At 45.4% G+C, this 21,047-nt stretch overlaps 2 protein-coding genes across 2 annotated transcripts; one reads left to right on the forward strand and one right to left on the reverse strand.

Moving 5' to 3' along the window:
- The first annotated feature begins 410 nt into the window (after nt 1-410).
- On the forward strand, nt 411-6,265 carry LOC117844866 (protein PHOSPHATE STARVATION RESPONSE 2). Its single transcript, XM_034725679.2, has 9 exons — nt 411-573; nt 1,451-2,155; nt 3,172-3,373; nt 3,452-3,528; nt 3,618-3,657; nt 3,750-3,807; nt 4,705-4,774; nt 5,530-5,734; nt 5,828-6,265. Exons 2-9 carry the CDS (start codon nt 1,559-1,561, stop codon nt 5,845-5,847), a joined length of 1,269 nt encoding a protein of 422 aa, XP_034581570.1. The 5' UTR covers nt 411-573; nt 1,451-1,558; the 3' UTR covers nt 5,848-6,265.
- A 9,608-nt stretch (nt 6,266-15,873) lies between these two features.
- Nucleotides 15,874-20,970, reverse strand: LOC117844110 (inositol transporter 4). Its single transcript, XM_034724882.2, has 4 exons — nt 20,948-20,970; nt 17,950-18,074; nt 17,635-17,705; nt 15,874-17,520 (listed from the first exon to the last, which is right to left on the reverse strand). Exons 1-4 carry the CDS (start codon nt 20,968-20,970, stop codon nt 16,006-16,008), a joined length of 1,734 nt encoding a protein of 577 aa, XP_034580773.1. The 3' UTR covers nt 15,874-16,005.
- Between the last annotated feature and the right edge of the window lie 77 nt (nt 20,971-21,047).

Here is a 21,047-nt window from a genome sequence, read left to right on the forward strand (position 1 = left end):
ACTTGGCCGCAACAACTTGCCTCTCCCTCTGCGCTCGCTCTAGGCCTCCCCTTCCAGCCTTCTCGGTGCCAATTGTGGACGCCGAGATGGAACCCAAAAGCGCATCACCACCCCTCCTCCGACCTCCGTCAACCACCCCCTGCGCCCGGCCCACCGCACCTCCTCCCACTGCCACATGGCCCCACCTCCCCTCCCGAACCCGCCGGCCTACGCTGCGCCCCCTGGACCCGGCCCACCCGCTGTCCCGCCCCCAAGTTGACAGAATCATTTTCCCATCACCGCAGCAAACCGCTCGCCCGCACGCCGCCGCCTCTACCCCCTACCCACGGCGGCCGCGGCCCCGCACGAGGTGGGCCCCGCCTGTCGGTGGCGTGCGGGGGATTGCGCGCGGCCGGTCCACCACGCGAAAGGCCGCCTCCATTCCTCCCCTCGCATCTCATCCCCGTCTCGCTCGAGCTCTCTCTCTCTGTTGGAGGCCACGGCCAGGCGAGGGATTCGGTTCACGAGCTCCTCCTCCTCCTCCTCTTCCTCAACCCCGCCCGCCGATCTTGCGACGCGCCGCCGCTAGCGGAGGTGAGGCCCGCTTCCTCTCCGCCTGAGGTTCCCCCTCCGGGCTCGAGCTCCCTGTCGCCTCCGCGCGTGGTTAGGATCGGGATTCGATTCTGTTTCGGCTGGGTTCCATCTAGCTGGAATTCGCGCGGGGGATTCAGCCATTCAGGTTCTGTGTTGTGTGGTTGCCGGGGCGTTGGCGCGTCGATGGAGCTGCGATTTGCTTAGGTTTAGATTGGCGGGTGTTCCTAGGGAGCGTGAAATTATCCGAGGCAGCATGCCCGGCTTGTGCTTTGTGTGTGTTTGTGGGGGGGTGTTGGGGGGTGGGGGGGCACTTGGAGTGTTCTCAATTAGGTCGTGCTTCGAGTAGTGTTGTTTTAGATGTATAAAAATTTATCAGTGATTTTGAGATTGCCTAGGAAGATTTTACACGTCGTGCATTTAGTTCTGATAGTATAGATACTAGCTGGCTTGCTGTAGTGCCATGACGAAGAATCAGAATATTGTCCGAGTAATAAACTTATTTGACCATCTAAAATATCAGGCTCTGTTTCCATGTTCTCCCCTGCTACTGTGGAAGGACTCTTAGCTGGTATCTTTCTACAGCCAGTGTTCCCGTACACGGCCGTTTAGCCCGTTTACACGCTACACAGTGCCTAGCCGTGTCCGTTTAATCATCCGTTTAGCCCGTTTAATGACCGTTTAACCCATTTAATTGGCCGTTTAGTCCGAATAAAGAGCTAAACGGTAGGTGACCGACTGTTTAGCGTTTAGGCAACATTGTCTACAGCTCAATTTGATTGAGAAATTCCATTGCCATTGGCAGATGCGGATTAATGAAAGTTTATGTGGTCAGAGATTTCTTGTTGTGACAAATATCATTGATTTTCATTTATTGCAGATGCAATAATCCTAAGCGAGAAGCATATTTCAATAGTCAATAGAAAGGGCATTGTTACACTGGAGGAACATTGTGTTGGTGGTTGCTGAATTTTGTGCACATTCGTAGATGGAGAGATTAAGCACCAACCAGCTCTACAGTTCTGGAGTTCCTGTAACTGTGCCAACATCCCTGCCTTCCATACCAGCCTCTCTGGAAGAGAGCTTCCCAAGGCTTCCGGATTCGCAGAATGTTTTGATAGAGAGAGAACTGAGGAGCACCCCAGTGCCACCTCATCAAAACACTGTTGCTCCTATCCGTGGTCAGTTTCACACCAGTACTGGATCTGTTGGGCCTTTATGTTCGCCCCCGGCTGTAAGGTTCTCTTCGGTTTCAAACCCTGAGCAATACTCCAATCCCAGCCCTTATAATTCTCAAGCACCAAGTACTGCAAGTTCTTCAACGCTGAATTATGGATCACAATATGGAGGCTTTGAACCATCCTTGACCGATTTTCCTAGAGACGTTGGACCAACCTGGTGCCCTGATCCGGTTGATAGCATTCTTGGATACTCTGGTGATGTCCCTGGTGGGAATAATTTGACTGGGAGCACTTCTCTTGGAGCTTCAGATGATCTTACTAAGCAAACTGAATGGTGGACTGAACTTATGAATGATGATTGGAAGGACATTGTTGATAACCCAGCTTCTGCAGAAACTCAACAGGTAAACTTGGAAATGTGAACTAACATTTGTGCTAATTATTACCTAACTGTATGTATAGTTGGTTCATTGTGTTGTGATCCTTGTCAGCTAGTTGATGGTGCACCAACAAATCTGTGATCATATTGTTGAGGTTCTTAGAGTCAATATTTTTATCCACAACAAGTTGTCATTTTTTGTTTATATTCTATTTGTGATACATAAATTAGTGTGCTTGGAACTCTTAAAGAGCTTAATTTCACTGCTCCTTGTCAATTCAGAAGAGTGGCAGCCACTATAAATTTTAAACAGCTTCACCTCAAGTGACCTGCAAGCCAAACAGTTTCTGCAATTTTTTTTATATTTTACTAACTTTGATTGTAAAGGATTTTCAATTGGATATCCTTACATCAAGTTAGTTTGACATCTAGAGTGTTCGCAAATGCTTGAATATGGATATAGCGATATGCATCACAAGATGAACTGGTGTCAGGAGCTGCCTGATATTTTTCATGGTTGCTTATGAGTTGTAACCAAGCAACAAGCATGCTGACTAAGCTGCATTTAGTGTTCATCTAAATAATCTCAAGTGATCTCAGCCAAGCTTGACTTGCCTATGCTCTAGTGGCTTGTGCTTGATTTTTGTATAATCTTCCATCTAGGAATTTTATAGGAAAATGAAGCAGGCTCCAGGTTTGCTGAGTTGAATTATTGTGTTTGCAAATGGCAAGAACAAATATGGCCAAGTTGCTTCGCTTTAATTGGCCTGTACCCTTTGCTGCCTTGCAGTTCATTTTTAACAATGGAACATACAGAATTTATAGAATTTGTTCAAGTTGACTGAAATTGATCTTGAAGGCATGCTCATTTTTGTACAACATTCAATTTCCAGTGAAAGCATCAATCTTGTCTTTGGCTAGGTCACTTTCTTTGCTAACCCGAACTGCCCTGTTCTCTTTGTTTATAATCTCTATGCGACTTTGTTCAGCTCTATATGTTTTAATTAGGATTGGGTGTCGCTTAATTTATGCTTCACATAGGTTGGACCACCTGCGCAATCATCCATCTCAGTTCACCAATCAGCTGCCCAACAAACAGTTTCATCTCAATCTGGAGAACCTATGGCAGTTGTGGCACCCTCACCCACTGGTGGCTCCAATACTGCCAAGGCACGCATGAGATGGACTCCTGAACTTCATGAGCGCTTTGTAGATGCTGTCAATCAACTTGGTGGCAGTGAAAGTGTGTATTGTTTGAAAACAACTTGTATCTCCCGTGATTATATATTTTCATTTTGACATTTCTCTTAAACTATCGCAGAAGCAACTCCTAAGGGTGTGTTGAAGCTGATGAAGGCAGACAATTTGACCATTTATCATGTAAAAAGTCACCTTCAGGTCTGATAGTTAGCTCTATTTCTGGTTATTACTGAAAATAGTAGAAAAGTTAATCATCTATCTGATTTTGATTTAACTTAATTTTTCAGAAGTACAGAACAGCTCGATATAGACCAGAATTATCTGAAGGTCTGACATGTTCAACTACCCATATGTTCTGTTTCTTTGTACTTCTTTCTGCAATTTTGAGGTTACCATGTTCATTGATATGAATTTTTCAGGCTCTTCAGAAAAGAAGGCGGCATCAAAAGAAGATATACCATCTATTGACCTGAAAGGGTAAGTGTGTAACTCACATGAAGCTGTTTAGTTTGTTTTGATGTTATGATGTCAATACAATGAATAAACTGATGCAGCTTGTGTTTTCCCTTATATAAAATGCCTAATCGGGAAGCTTGCTTACTATCACAATCATATTTTCAGCAGAAACATGAATGATGGCATTAAAAATTGTGTTGTTTGCAGGAACAAAACCACAAATAGCTTATAGATAAATTATTAAACATAAATGACATTTTGTTCGCGCTTCAATCTGGTGAAGTCACAACCATTTTCAATACTTTTTCCAAGCTGAATGTAAACAAATATTCATGAATTTCAGGTTCCTGCTCCCTTGTGAATGTGAACCTATGTTTTATATCTAGTTTCACAGATTTTACCTTGGATGTGCTTTATGTGGGTTTGACACATAACTGCATCTAATAAATAGTGCAGTCGCTGCAGTGTCCACAACAATAACAGTTGATTGGCCTCTCTTCCAACTGCTAGTCTCTGTTCTTGTTTACTGTTTTAACTTTCAGTCATGCAATACCTTGCAATTTTAGCCAAGTTGTATGGCCATCCTAAATCACTTGGTTGTTATGGGGTCCTGAACTTCGGTTCTTTTATTGTGCTACAATAGTTGCTTCTTTTTCTTCTTTTTTTTTTGGAGCGTACAATAGTTGCTTCTTTTCTTTTTTTTTGAAGCGTACAATAGTTGCTTCTGATGAACAGGTGCAGTGTCCTCTGTAATTATGGTAATTTGACATTTGTTCCGTTGACATTGCCATTATTTTTCTTGTTTGTTGGTTTTTAGATAGGGAACATGTTACCATTCTAACCAAGTTATATGGCCATTCAAAATTACTTAGTTCTTGCTAGGGGTTCCTGAGCATTAGTTCTTTTATTGTGCTGCAGGAGCTTTGATCTCACTGAAGCACTTCGTCTCCAGTTAGAACTTCAAAAGCGGCTTCATGAACAGCTTGAGGTATTGTTATACTTTTAATGCTTTTGATGTCTGAAGGAGTGAGGGCCAGCAGGGTCTAAAATCTGTATGATTCAGAGCTGGTGGTAGATGCAGTTACTTTATTGTACCACTCTTTTGGATTGCAACTCGATTTTGCAATTCAAGGATGCCTGATTTTGAATCTAACTTTTACACGCAAAACAATTCTCCTGTCACTCTGCGGCAGTTTTGATTTACTTCAATTTTGAAATCCTACTGGTAATAGCAATGCCATCTTTGAAAATAATAGTTGATTTAGTATAGTGCAGTAAATTGTTATTTAGCCAAATTCTAGGAGTACATATATGCATAGTAACATGTTACAGTGGTGAGGAAATTTAACCTCCATTTTCTTTTATGTGTGCATCTTTTTATAGGAAGAACTGATATATAGTAGTTGGTTCTTTGGGCGAAAAACCGTAAGCAGTAAGCACTATATGACAATGAGTTTTACATTTATACAGCTTCAAAATATTCTAGGTTTAGCAACGCTGGCTTATGCATCCCTGTTGGTAACCACTAACCAATTCACTACTTCATTTTCAAATTTGAGCTAGCAACAGTCCATTTTTTTCTGGTTCTTCCAGTGGGAGTAGTTCTGATGAAGCTGTGCGACAGCCTTGTGCAGGCTTATTGCACTTTTATGTTCCTGAAAAATGACTAGTAAGAAGGGATCTTACTTTGGATCTTGCTGAATTGTACCCTCATGTTTATTCTCTCCTTATCTTGGACTGCAGATTCAAAGAAGTTTGCAGCTAAGAATTGAGGAACAAGGGAAGTGCCTTCAGATGATGCTTGAGCAGCAGTGCATACCAGGGGCAGAAAAGGCGACTGATGCTTTAACCTCAGCAGAAGGATCAAAGATATCGTCTGAGGTTCCGGAATCTTCTACTGCGAAGGAAGTTCCAGAAACCAGTCAAAATGGACTAACCAAGCAAACAGGTATGCACATCTATGAAAGGCTTTCGCTTGTGGTGATACTAGTTTCATGGTCGCAAGGCACAAATCACTGATGGTTCCGGCCTTTGGTTTCAGAATCAGGTGATACCCGATGAAGTTGCAAGCAGGTTCCTCCCCAGCGTTGCCATGAAATGGGTTTGATGATCTGACTGGTTGTTTTCAAGCTTAAGTCGTTTTTGTCCTTTGGAGGGAACAGATATGAACTTTGCAAAGCCTGGCCAAGTGCGTGTAACTAGCGTTAGTTGTACAGTACCCACCATCACGGTACCGATGAATCCCCGTGTTATGTGGATGATGTAGGGTTCAGAGGATAGCGCGAGCACAATTGTCAGGGGTTTGACATTCTTGCTTTTTCTCCTTTGTTAGGGATCCAGTCATCCAGTAGCATCTGGTAGCCATTTGATTATGGGCTAATCCAAGTATTTACAATAATATTCAGCACCTCCTCTCTTGTTTAGAACATGGCGTGGTACCAAAAATATGATCAAGGATTCATTACCGTTGTACGAGAAACATGGGGTGCACTCTGTTCAGTCTCCATATCACCTGTTGGATGATCGCAGATTCGCAGTGGATGAGAGCAGAGGGTGAAAACAGCGAATAATATTTGGTTACTACGGGAAGCGGAACCATAATATACATGAACTCATATGAGGACAGAATCAAACATACGGCCATCTCTGTTTGAGTTTTTTGCTTTTGGCTTCTGGTTAAAAACCGAAAGCTGAAACAAAACAGCCAGCTTTTGAAATTGGTTTCTAAGCAAAAGTCGTATTTGTATTAGAAGCCAAAAGTAGGTCTCGAGGTGCTTTTGCTAGCCTCTGTGGCTTGCTGTTTTGAGGGTATTACATGTACTATGCATTTATCCGTTCAAAAGCCAATCCACAAACACAGCTCTTCAAAGCTAGCATTTCTAGCATCCATAGAAGCCAGCTTTTGAAGAAAAAAAAATAATCAGTATTAGTTTAGCCAAAGTTACCTCTTGCTAGATTATCCTAGGACTAAGTCAAGTGTGAGTGACCTACTCTTGTGTCTCTGGTTCCAGCTTTTTTTATTTTTATATTTTTTTCGATTTTGAAGAAATATACAGTCGAATAAAAAATTTGCAGAAATGGACTTATACCACCGGCTGAAACGGCGGTACGGTCCTTACCGCCGTTGAAACGGCGGTAAGGGACTGGCGCTGCCTATGCTGGTCCCTGCCGCCGTTTCAGCAGGCGGGAGAGCCCTACCGCCGTTTGAAATGGCGGTAAGGCCCTCACCTCCTTACCGCTGCCGCCGAAGCAGTGCGCGCGCGGATCGAGGAAGCCCTGCCGGTTGAAACGGCAGTAAGGACCCTTACCGCCGGATGAACCGGCGGGGGTTAGCCCTATAAAACCCATGCCGCAACTGCCCAAACAGAGAGGGGAAGGGGAACCAGAGAAGAGGGAGGGAACGAGAGAAGAGGGAAAGAAGGGGAAGGAGGAAAAAAAGAAAAAAGAGAGGGAAGAAGCTATCGTCATCAAGTATGTTTTTCAATCTTGTAGTATAGTAGATTTAAAAATATCCGGTGATTTTAGATGTACAAAAATCTAGATTAGGTAGTACAGTAGATTCAGTATTTAGTTCATAGTAAATCTAGCGCAGTATAGTTTGATGCAATTTTAATATTTATGTTATACAACCGTAGGATGCCAAGGCGTGGAAAAGTTGGGAAACCAAGGTAATTTCGGTGCACGTTATTATGTTAACTGCTAGTCGTATGGTTTAATGTAAGTTGCTTTCGGTTCTTACAATGAAAATAGTAAAGGTGGAGTGGTGTTCCGTTGACCGGAAATGCGTTCGACCTTTTGCCTCTGCCTAGTGGTGTTCCAGTGCCCATGTGCTTTTGCGGCGATCCTTGCAAAGTAGCCAAGTTCGATGCAGAGAATACGTGCTGGCAGAGTTACTGGATGTGTTCGAACTTTCAGTTTGAGCCTACACTTCGTCAGCGCTGCATTAACAAGATGGTGAGGATTTGATGTTGTGTAATAATTATTTTGTGTCATATGACATCTTGCATGATTTTTTTTGTTATGTAACAATTGCATTTGTTGCAGACCTCTCCACCGCTCTGTGATTTTGAGCAGTTGATTGACACTAAGATCAAGCCTGAAGACAAGGAGGAGATGCAGTACATATTGCGGTGGGCGGTAGAGAATAAGGAGAGGATGGAGAAGAGATTCAGAGAGGAGGTTGCAGAGAAGGAGCACAAGGAAGAGGAGGAAAGGAGGCGTGTTGCTACGGAGAGGGAGGGGAGCTTGAGCATGCACGCCGAGCGAAAGCAGCGATCGAGGAGAATCCTGATGCCCTAAGGAAGGGAAAGTGGCCTCGTTGTACTCAGTAGTCTCTATTATTGGCTAGTTTCATGGTTTATTCATGGATAATGTTGCGTACTATTGGATCTTTCATTGTGTTGTTCTTAGGTCATGTACTCCGTTATTTTATTTGACGCATATTTGTCCTTCCTTTCAATCGATTATTTCAATTACGCAGTTTTAATAATTATTTCGAAATTGTTTAGACATATATAATGAACGTACGGAATCATTCAAAAGCATTAAACTTCTGATCTATCTGCAGTCCACGAATGAGCACACATCGTTCGTTACTCAATCGTACACACCATAAAATATACAAGTCATCCTACGCTTTAAATGCGTCCTCGCTTGAAACGAGGCTCACCAGCACCATGACCACGCCTCGCTGCCCGCTGCGCTACTCTAATTTGTTGCTGGTCGTACGCCAATGGCCCCGGTGGGCCAACGTCGCGAGTCGATCATCTTCCCGGTGCCACCGCGGGTGGTGTCGCGAGGTACTATTTTGCGCTCAGTGGAGGCCCCCGCCTCGATGCATGCAGCAATGACATGTGTGCAAGGCCTGTGAAGCAACCTTGGCTTGTGGCAAGAGCAAACACAACCTTCATTGCTAATGATGCACTCATGTGTCTGTCTCTCACGCCTCCCGCCCATTCGAACTTTCTCCCTGCAAACAACTTCGAACCGGCGTTCCACTGCTCCCACTTCTTTCGCACGATGCAAATGAGCTTTCTTAATCGCACCCTCCATGTACTCTGTCATCTTGTACCCATAGATCCTGTGGTTGTCACGCATTGAGTTATCAGCCAACTGGTACCTTTCCTTGAAATACTTCATGGTGCGGTATAGGTAAAATTCCACAATACCAACAAGGGGCAGGCTCCGAACACCGCGCAAGACCCAGTTGTAAATCTCAGCTAGGTTTGTCATCATTATACCCCACCGTTCACCTCCTTCATCAAAGAGTAATGACCACTTTTCCTTTGGTTCATTCTCAATCCACTGTGACAAGCTCTTGATGGATCTTCCCCGTCTACGCCTGACATTTGGACCGTCGAGCCCGACGTCCTCCAGAGACACAGGGTGGTCGGCCTCACTATTGATCGACCTCTTCGCTAGTTCCTCGCATTGCTTCTTTGTGTGGTCCTCAAGTTTCTTCCACAGCAGGTTGAACTTCTTCTCCTGATTCTGGCTGCACAGGCGCTTGAACAATTTCATAAGAGTCTTGTTCTTGAATTGGCTATGAAAGTTTGCACCCATATGCCTCATGCACCACCTACTCTTCAAGTCTGGCCATATCGGCGCCCTGAAACGTTTCTAACTTCCATTCTGTAGGTCTTCGATTGCTTTCATAATGCCCTTGTGCCGATCATGAATGAGACAAACCCCCTTGACGTCCATCACAATCATGTTCTTCACCCTCTCGAGGAACCAATACCAGCTATCTCCAGACTCCGTCTCCACAAATGCGATCGCAAGTTGTAACACCTGATTGTTGCCATCGGACCCAACAGCTGTCAATATTGTTCCCTTGTATCTTCCAGTCAAAAATGTGCCATCAATGCAAATGACTAGTCGACATAGCCGGAAAGCCTGAATACAAGGACCCAACACGAGGAATGACCGCTGCAGAACCTGTTTCCCTGGAAACTGAACACATGGATAGGTTTTCAAGTAGTAGAAGTTTCCAGAATTTCTCTAGCAAATGGTGTGCAACAGGGCAAGGAGGTTGTCATAGGATGCTTCGAACGTACCCCACTTCATCTCCAGCGCCTTCTGCTTCGCCCGATAAGCTTTGCTATATCTGATCTTTTACTTGAACTTCTCCTTTATGGCACAAACAATGGACTTGGGCTCGAAGCTAGGATTCTGCACTATCTGAGGATACATGTATTGAGCAACAAAATCAGCAGTGAGGTTGCGGTGTGTTCCTTCTAATTCAGCAAGCAAGCATTGATGCTCAACCACTCTAGTCACCTCCCAGTAATCCTTCCATTTTCCCTTGTATGCATGCACCCTAAATGGGCAATCATTACGCATATAGAGGACATCATACACTTTCGGGCTACTCTTTTCCACCCCGAACTGACACTGCAAAGACAAAGTGGACCATCTCTTAATAGCCACCTTCACTTCATCCCCACTTTGGTACAAAGCCCCCACGCATACCTCAATCTCCCTGTAGTCCCAAGGAACATTTTCCTTAGTATTCACCTGTAGGGCGGAATGGTCATGATTTGACCAATTTTGCGGTACAGGATAACCATCTTCCTCATCAGAGGAGTCATCATCCACAGCACCATTGGCCTCCTCTCCTTCCATCTCCAGCTGCTCTACTAACTCAGGAAATTCTTTCCCCTCATCATCCTTCCCATTTGGTGTGCGGGATGCAACATCATTCTCTGCATCTTCCCCTTCTTATTCATCGTAATCAAGTTCTTCGTTTCCACCCTCAGTACTCTGCACATCTTCTTCCGCTTCAACTTCATCACCTCCTACTTCTTCTTCAATATGACTGCTAAATCCACCCTTTATGAACACTTGAACATACCATATGATTGGTAAACCTTTTCTCGTGCAACCATTTATGTAAGTCCGGTAGCTCGAAGTTCCTTCAAGCGGAAGTAACTCCCAAAAATTTATGCTGGGCTGTCTTTTGACTACAACCCTTACAGACACATCCACTTGATCTCTATCAACACCAAGGTCCCTACAAAGCCACCTGCAAATGCCCCCCCCCCTTCTCTCTCTTGCTCTTGGAACACACTTGGTGAAACAGGGAAATCCACTCAAATCTACCCCTTCTGGACCATATCTAACCTCCCCCATCCCACAGAACACTTGAAAATATAAACTATTCGACATGCCTGCCAACATACATGAAAACGGGCATTCCAAATTAATCTCAGCAATATATATCAGTTAACTACAATAACGACTTCAATTCAATAAAAAAAATATCTATGTAACATTTAACCAATCTTACTAACTAAATTTATTATAGGCTTGTACCAGAACTAATATAGACAACAAATAAATCTCAGATCCACTATATATTTCTAAATCTCAGATCCAGTAAGATTTCTTAAATTTACTGTGATCTAAAATAAAGCTATTGTACTACCTAAGGTAAATCTACTATACCACCTAAGCTAATTCTACTGTACCACCGAAGCTGAATCTATTTTACTGTCTAAGCTAAATCTATTGTGCTAACTAAGGTACATTTTGCTATATCTAAATTCAGCTAAATGTTTCTAAGTCTCAGATTCACTAGCTATTTCTAAATCTCATATCCACTAATATTTCTAAATCTAGATCTAGTCACTACACTACACTATCTAAACTACGAGATTAAAAAAATTTACCTGGGAACGACGGAAGAATTTCGTTCCCCCTTCTTCCCTCCTCCTCCTCTCCTCTCTTCCCTCCTCCTCTCCTCTCCTTCTTTTTTTTCTTCCCTTCCTTCCTTTCCTCTCTTTCTCTAGCTCTCTCTCTTTCTTCTCTGGTGCTGGCGCTCTAGTGCAGGGGAGGGGAGGGGCGCGGGCGTGCCTTATATGTTGGGCGAGCCCCGCCGTTTGAACCGGCGGTAAGGGCCTTACCACCAGTTCAAATGGTGGAGCTTCCTCGGGTGGCGCACGGAGCTTATCCCTAGGTGACCGTTGAGGTGCCAGGTCCTTACTAGCGGTAAGGCCATACTGCCATTTCAGTGGGCGGTATAAGTTCATTTCTGCAAATTTTTGATTCGACTATATATTTCTGTAAAATTGAAAAAATATAAAAATAAAAAAATTTGGTGCTAGTAGGTTGTTTAATGGGCCAGTCTCCACAATGAACTGAGATTGTTAGCTAGGCTGCCCATATAATTGCATAGGCCGAATAATCTGCTTTGATTTCTAAAGCAAACTATGATTTCTATTACTCATAACACTTAATATCTTTTAGGTTGGGTTTGGGTTTTGGTATTTAGCCTGGAATCTGGATTTGGCATTGGGTACTAGTAAATACATGGTGTTTGGACGGCTTCGGTATTAGCGAACAGAATCGAGGACAAATGCCATGAAATATCCCGCCAGTCTTGCGTGAGTCCGCCCACGATTCCGAGCACTACGGCTTCGTATTCATCTAAATCGACCTTTTCCCCTCCTCCGCGTGTACCTCTTCGTCTCCGCGCCCACGGAAAACAAAAGACTCCCTCCTACTGAGGGGAACGAACGGGAGGCGACCTCGGGAGGACGCCGCTGCCGCTGCAGGTACCCTCTCTCCTACCCTCCTCCCTGTTCCCTTAGACCTCCATCCATCCTCCATTGTTTCCCCTCTCTCCCCGCTGGTCAATCTCGCCCCAATGTTATTGTTTGGATATGTATGTAATTGGTAGTTAGAATCAAAAGGAATCCGCCAATTCCAATTCTTGTTTGGATGTACAAACTGTTAAATTCTATGTTTTGAAAAGTCTGGATGGTATACAACATTTTACATGTATGAGAATGTAGTCTCCATAAATTGTGGATATATTAAAATTATTATATATCACTTTTCACATATAAAAACAGGAAAACTTTATTAAAAATGATCAAAATAGCTGGAGAGGTATGAAAAAGTGACAAAAAAAAATGAAAGCACATGAACATAGCAGCCATTATATAGCAAATAACATGAGACCAGTAGCTTCCAAGTACCCATAGAAGATTACAACATACTAAATAGGTCGGCAATCACACAAGACATGTTTTTGCCTATCATAACAGAAGCTCATAATTAGGATAACATGTTCTTAAGCATTACATGACAACAAGCTAACAAGAAGTCCCTCAATTGCCATCCTTCTCGTTCAACATCAAGAGCCATTCCTTCCTCATGGCCATGGGGAGCTCCATAAGCGCTTGGAATAAGCGCTCATTAAGGATTGGCTTCTCATAAGATTTCAGCATGTTAGACCTAGCAAAATCTGGTATCATTTGAAGTGTAGCAAGGATTTCAGTAGTAGGGGTGACATGGGGCAGCAGTAATGGCTCAGTTGACTTCAAAGCATCTTTGAATGAGGTCTTCATATCTCTAAGTATGCAGAGAATTGCATCACCAGTTCGAATGAGGTCTTCATATCTCCAAGTATGCAGAGAATTGCATCACCAGGTCGCTGCCTCTTTTGGGGCAACTCTAGGGATGCATCATCAGCTTGTTCATGTGAATCTTGAGCACTTTTAGCACCTGTCTTGGCTCCTTCTCCATTGGCATGATCAGATGAGGAAGTAGTGCTTAGTGCATCCCAATTCTTCACTACTTTGGTCTTGTAACAAGCTGATGTCTTGTTACCCTGCATAATAGGCACATGTTACTATATTTTTGTTTTACAAAAGTGAGACAGAAGTGTGATAGAAAACAAAAAAATATGGCATCCTTACATTCCACATATCTATTCCACACATCTTCACTATCAATTGATAGCTTATTATTTTTCCAATCCCAACCAAATCTACTTTGAGAAAGTATCTTGCTAATGATCTCATAATGCTTGTCAAAAGTCTTGCACCTTGCTATTATATTGTCCTTTGTGATCTCCACATTGACCTCTCACGTACATTCTTTATAGCAGCATTGTAGACATGTGGCTTCCATCCATTTTGGGCATGATCACCATTGTTGTGATGCTCAACAAGGACAGCCAACAATGCATTGTCCATCTAATCTGTCCAAGTGAGGTAAACCCTTTTTCCTTTTGCTGCAGCCATGGTGCTATCCACAAAATACCACAGAAGTTAGAGTAAGATAATATCATATAATACCACAAAAGATGATGCATGTGCAAAAGGCACCACCAACTAGCTGATCACCACAAAATACAACGTTTCTTTCACACAAAAGATGACCCACACGGCCTACTCCATCTCGGCATCACCATGCCTCACAAGGTACTCAAAAAACATGTCATTAGCTAGTTGCTCCCAAAAGGTGTTCCATTCAGTAGTGATTTGAACATTTCTAATTAAGTTAGCGCTCATTTGGCATAGCTGCTACTTCAGCGTTCACTTCTTGCAATAATAATTTCCTATTGTGGAGCAACTGAGTTAGCTACCAAGCAACTAAAAAAATTGCCAAGATAAAGAGTCGTAACCTTAGGTACAACAAATCCATCTTGGCGACTCATTACATCAGGTAGAACTCTTGAGTCAGAGGCTGAACCTTCCAGCCAAGTAATACATATAAGAACTTTATATTCCAATCAACCACACCTAACATGTTAGTTGTGATTTATTGCTTTCTATTCCTGTAGCTCCCTTGGTCAACCACAGGAACAAACACATCAACATGACACCCATCAAGTGCTCCAAGTGTATTGCCAAACCACTTCCACTTGTAATCATCAGATGGTTGAATAGAAGAATCAGGAAGCTTAATGAACTCCTCACTTAGAGATAGAATGGCTGTCAGCACATTAGAAAAGTGCCTACTGATGGTCTCTAAAGAACGATTGTAATCACCATGCAACAACCTCATTTTTAGACCATGCCCAACTACTAGCAAGAACATAGCAACCTTTTCTTCCACACTCACATATACACTGTCATGGAACCACAGCTCTCACACAACATGGTGCATAGATCATGGAAGTTCCTTTTAGTCAAACGCAACTTATCATAGCATGTAACTTCAAATCCATCGTACATTTCTTTGAGCAAATTCTTCCTAGTATTGTGCCTACGCTCATCATCACTAAAGCACCCTAAATTCCTTAGGCCCCTATGCGAACTAAGATATGCTAGCCTAAGAACAACTAACTCAAAGTAAAGTTCTGTCAACACAATCCGTCTCCTCTTTCTTCTTTTATTTTCTTCAGTTATACTAGAAACCAATTCAAGATCTGACATTGTACAGCTACAGTGCACACGCATCACTTGTAAGAAAAAAAATTCTAAACACAACAGCACAACACCATACGACTTGCAAAAAAAAATCTTTCATAAACTTCACTTGCAAAAAAAAATCTTTCATAAACTTCACGGCATACAACAATAACACAGCAACTAAGAATCGCATACCTTCAATTCATCAATTGACCTGAAGAGGACCCAACACTTGGAGAGCAATCTGAAAAATTAATGTAAGACATCATTAGGGTTTCTTTGTATACTGCAATTGAGTGCCATAGATGAGAGAGGGGGCTTAGGGATGCATCATGGGACTGTACGCATGAGGGATTAGGCAAAGAGGAAAGGAGGAGGCCATGGGCGCACATCACATATGCAGGGATTTTGCATTGAGACATGGGGGAAGCAGCGAAGATTGGGGCGAGATTGACCAGCGGGGAGAGAGGGGAAACAATGGAGGATGGATGGAGGTCTAAGGGAACGGGGAGGAGGGTAGGAGAGAGGGTACTTGCGGTGGCGGCGGCGTCCTCCCGGGGTCGCCTCCCGCTCGTTCCCCTCAGCAGGAGGGAGTCTTTTGTTTTCTATGGGCGCGGAGACGAAGAGGTACGCGCGGGGAGGGGAAAAGGTCGATTCAGATGAATATGGAGCCGGAGTGCTTGGAATCGTGAGCGGGCTCGCGCAAGATTGGCGGGATATTTCGTGGCATTGGTCCTCGATTCCGTTCGCTAATACCAAAGGCGTTCAAACACCATGTATTTGCTAGTACCCAATGCCAAATCTAGATTTCGGGGCTAAATACCAACATCCAAACCCAACCTTAGGTATTATGAAATTTCTTTCCACGATAAAGCTAAAGCTATAAGTATGATTTTAATGTTTCCAAGCTAAATATACATATACTTTTCAAATTGCTGGCAGTCACACTTTTGAAATTCTGAACTAACCGGAGTACTTTACGCCCTACTAGCTAGGTGACTATAGTTGTCTCAAGCTACGCTAGCTTAGCTATTGTGTTCAAGAAAGATCTCGCTAGCTTAGCTATGGGCTATGGCTATGCCTTGGGGTTGAACTTTTTCCATGCCCTGTAATCCTTGCTCCCCAGCATCTGCTCCACCTCCTCGAACTGGAGCCCCTTGGTCTCCGGCACGAGGAGGAAGAGCAGCAGGAACGCCGCCGCCGACACGCCGCAGAAGAGGATGAAGGTGCCCGCCGTGCCGAGCGCCTGCGTCAGGCTCAGGAACGTCTGCGTCACCAGCAGGTTGGACGCCCAGTTGGCCACCGCCGCGACGCCGCCGCAGGCGCCCCGGAACCGGAGCGGGTACACCTCCGAGTTGATGAGCCACGGCACGCTCCCCATCCCCGGCGAGTAGGACACGATGTACGCGCCCAGCGCCACCAGCGCCAGCCACCCGAACGAGCTCGGGCACCCCCGCGCGTACCACTCCCGCCGCCCGCCGCCGGCGCGGCACGCGCGCCGGGCCGCGTCCGACGCCGCGAGGCACGCGCCGGGGAGGAGCTTGTCGCCGGCGGCCGCGCAGAAGCCGCACCCGGAGTCGGAGGAGGCGCGGAGGCACTGCGTGCAGGTCCACTCCGCGCCGGCGGCGGCGGCGAGGGCGAACTCTGGGCACGTGCCGTTGGCGCCGAGCAGCGCCGTCGTCCCGGCCAGGCTGACGTCCGGGGAGTGGCTGTCGACGGCGAAGAAGACTCCGCTGAGCATGGCGAGGCACGTCACGACACCGGCGAGGCTGAGCAGCATCAGCCGCCGCCGACCCGCCCTGTCGACGAAGAACATGCTCACCACGGACCCGGCGGCGTTGAGGCCCGAGGTGACTAGCGACAACGCCAGCGCCGTGCTGTTGGACGCGAACCCGGCGAGCTGCACGATGGTCGGGCTGTAGTACATGACGGTGTTGATTCCCACCAGCTGCTGAGCCACCTGGCACAGCACGCCGGCTGTGAGCCCGCGCCGGACCACCAGGCTGCCGAGCGCCTCCCGGAGCGTGCCGGTGGCGCCGAGGGCCATGTCGGCCTCCACCGACGCCCGCAGCGCGTCGATCTCCCCCTCCACCTCCTCCGGCGGGTACAGCCTCCGCATGATCTCCTCGGCCTCTCTCTTCCGGTCCTTCCGGTAGAGCCACCGCGGCGACTCCGGCAGCGCGAGCATGAGCACGAACTGGAGGAGCGCGGGGAGGCCGGCGACGCCGAGCATCCACCGCCACGTCCCGCTTACCTTGGTGAAGGCGAGGTTGATGAGGTAGGAGAGGAACTGCCCCGCCGTGATGAGGAGGCCGTTGGTGCTGACCAGCGCGCCGCGGATCCTCGCCGGGGAGGCCTCGGAGATGTAGAGCGGCGACGTCATGGAGGCCATCCCGACGCCGAGGCCCACCAGGACCCTGCCGATGATGATGATCGCGGGCGCCGGCGCGAAGCACATGACGAGAGAGCCGGCCAGGAAGAGCAGGTCGGCGATCAGGATCGACGGCCGCCGCCCGAACCGGTCGTTCATCCAGCCACCAGCGCCCGCGCCAACGATCGCCCCCGCGACCGCCATGCTCACAATCGTCTCCTGTTGCAGCATCCCACGATTTACGATTAGCTTCCCCTTGCTTAATTATTGTCTCTTGCGGTTGATTTGTTGGCTGGTGGGTCGCGAGGAAATGGCAAGAATTGAATCAAGAACCTGCAGCACGGTGCTCTTCTCGACCTGCTCGAAATCGTCTCGGATGTACAAGAGAGCTCCTGATATGACGCCTGTGCAGAGAAGATATCAAGACATAATGAATTATTGAACACATTGGATTAGAGGTAGATGAAATTGTGTCTTTCTTTCTGATGAAAGCAATTGATCAGCTCTGCTCATCAATTATTGTCTCGATTCCAAAAAATAAGGCACATTTTTTATAAATGTATCATGATCTCTGTCCAATTGCTAGCAGCACAATGCATTTAGTATGAATTGCTGACCTCCTGGCGCACAAGTTGAGTTTAGACGGACCTGTGTCATAGCCGAAGAGGAGGCCACCGATGCCGGCGGAGAAGGCGAGGCGGAGGATGAAGGGTTGCTTTGACGTCAGGTAGAGCAAGTCCCTGAACTCTGTGCTCTCTGCTTTGTGGATACACCTTCCATCCCGCACGGATTAAAATCCTGAAAATTGTAGCAAGCGACATGAAGAATGTAGTACTAGTATTGGGAGGTGACATGTGCCTGAAGTTCGGAGTTTTTTCAGACGATGCACCATATCTGTTAGATGTTAATTCAACCATCCACATTGTATTCATATTGTTCATCTTCTTCTACCCTTCCTACGGTTTTCCTCTAGCGGGAGCACAAATGGTTTTTATTTGTCTACACACGAGTATCTGCTTCACTCCTCGGATCCACCACAACCCATGACAAATTAATTCTAAGCCCGGTAACCATGGATACTTAAATCCCGTGGATGCAAATGTGAAATAACTCACTAGCAACTATGATTTGAACATCGCTAGAAATGAGTAAAATATACTTATAATCTAGTTTCCTTCCAAATATGTACAGAACGGAGCGGTTCATTTAAATCCAAAACATTAGTGAAGTACTTTCTCTAAATTTTTCAATGACTCCATCGCGATTTTTTATTTTGAAAACTTTTGCGAATCTACATAAGTTTTTCATGAAAGCTTTTTCACATAAGTTTTAAAATTTTTGAGAAAATTTTCTGAATAGATTTTCATAACAACTTGTTCAACTAAGTGTTAGAATTTTTTTTAAACTTGTTCAATTATATTTTGTACAAAACTTGTTTAAACAATTTTTTTCATGGGAGTTACATCCATATACAAATAAGATAGTGCAGTAAAACAGCAGGAGAGCACACGTCTTCCAAAGAGATAAAACATTGGGTTTCCTTCTGTGCAAAATTTTAGCCACAACAAAAAATACACAGGTTGTATTATCATAATAGATTGTACATTAGCACTAAGCATGACTTTTACGTAAAAAACAATGAACAACTAAGTTGATTTGTCCATCATGCGCCAGATGAAAACAATGGGTCATCGTGGACAGGGAAAATAATCCTTATGTAAATAGTGATGAAGCACGAGCAGATTGCCACTTACCTCTCAAACTCGACCAAGCGCTTATTTCTTGCTGGAATGGAACTCCCCTTGGTCGCCAGCTTCTGCAATATTCTCCTGACGATGGCGGCTGGTTGCCGGTTGCAGATTCCCAGCTCCCGTCCGGTCGTCGAGAATGGACCGGGAATTCAACGCGAGAGGAGGCATCAGGAAGGAGTGTTGTTGCCGGTCTTCTCCTGGAACTAGTACGAGCTTTAGGCGAGAGATCGGTCTATCAGCCGCGTGTCACGTTTGCCAAATTTAGGACGACAGAGATCCTATTTCCGGGGATTAATCTCCGTATGCATGGAGAGCATTATTAGCAGACTTATCAGACTAGAACCAAAGCATGCAGCAGGCCTTATTTGAATCCAGGGGCTAAACTTTAGTGGCTAAAAATTAGCCCCTGATCATCCAAACAGTGGATAATGCAAAACTACATTACTGTACTGACCCAAGTTGTTCACACAAAATTAACCCCTAAACAGTTTTGTAATCTTTTAGGCTAAAATTATTCGCCGGTATAGATACCTGTGAATAACTGCAAAAGAAGAATTATTCATGAGGGCTTAGCTAAATACACCTTCGCAAGTTCATTGGATTTGAGGGTGTAACGAGAGAGAAGATATGGGAGGAGATTTGAACGGCAAAATTCGATGGAGTTGAATTTCTGGGTGTATAGTTTGGTGTGGATGGAGAGAAGGACATCTCTGTGGGGGACAAATGGTGGAGTGGACATAGTAAAGAAAACTTAGGTGGATTTATAGGTGTACTAAGCGCCTGTTTGGTTTGAGTTGCTTGTTATAAGCAACTTAAAGTTGCTTATTTGGAGTTGCTTATTTTTAGTCTAGTTGTTTGGATACCCTTGCTTATGAGATGGACATTGTCATATTTGCCCCTTGTGTTGCTACCCCTCCAATTTGTCTCCCCACCCTTCTTCTTCTTGCACACACCCGATCCCGAGGGCCGACGGCGGCCGGGAGTGGCGGCGGGTCTGCGCGGCGGCGGGCGGCGGCCGGGAGTGGCGGCGGGTCTACACGGGGGAGCAGCAGCGGCGGGCGGCGCGGAGGCGGGCGGCAGCCGGGAGCGGCGGCGGGTCTGCACGGGGGAGCGGCGGCGGCCGGCGGGAGCGGCGGCAGGTGGCGCGGAGGCCGGCGGCGGCGGGTGGCGCGGAGGAAGGGGAGCTGGTGAGTGGTGACGGGGAAGGGGGAGAGAGAGAGAGGTAGGGTGCATTGAATGAGGTAGGAGGTGTAAAGTGCACCTTTTAGTCCCCATAAGCAACCATAAGCAACCCAAGAGTTGCTTATTTGCTTATAATAAGCAACCCCATAAGCAAGAGTGATTAGTTTCATAAGCAACTTATTTGCTTATTTTAAGTTGCTTATGCATAAGCATGTAAAACTAAACAGGCCCTAACTCTAACACATAGTATCATGGTATTAGTTCTCAAAGCAATTAATTGATAGTATGGTATTGTGTCCATGGAGTTGGACCCAAAACATTAGATTTCGTGCCATAAGATATTGTTCAAACGATAAGAAGATACACCTTTTCTCTCTCGCATATTTAATTCTTTGCACATAATAATTCTTATTATACTACCCATTGGGACTAAGCTTAGGGTTGTACTAATGTATGTGAAGTCTATACATGGCGTGTTCTAAGAGTAATGAATGACTTGTTGGATCCTTTGGCCGAGGGGTGTATAGTGGTGAAATTGGACTAGATACCCAAGCAATTAAATCTATGTTTGGGTCTGGGTGCAATTGTATGCTCCAGCCCATTTGGTTCTACCCATATGCCCTCACATATTTAAATTGATGAACTCCAAAAAACCCTAAATCCTTTTCTTCCAACCTCCCCTGTCGTCGTCTTCTAATCTGCCATCCCATTACCTTGTTGGTACCACCCACGTCATCGGTAAACCACTTCCACCTCCATCTACACTTTCCCTGTTTACTCGCGGTGATCCCTATGCGCGCCCGGGCTCCCAAG

The sequence above is a fragment of the Setaria viridis genome, chromosome 2 (genome assembly GCF_005286985.2).
Source record: "Setaria viridis chromosome 2, Setaria_viridis_v4.0, whole genome shotgun sequence".
In the NCBI taxonomy this organism is placed as follows: Eukaryota; Viridiplantae; Streptophyta; class Magnoliopsida; order Poales; family Poaceae; genus Setaria; species Setaria viridis.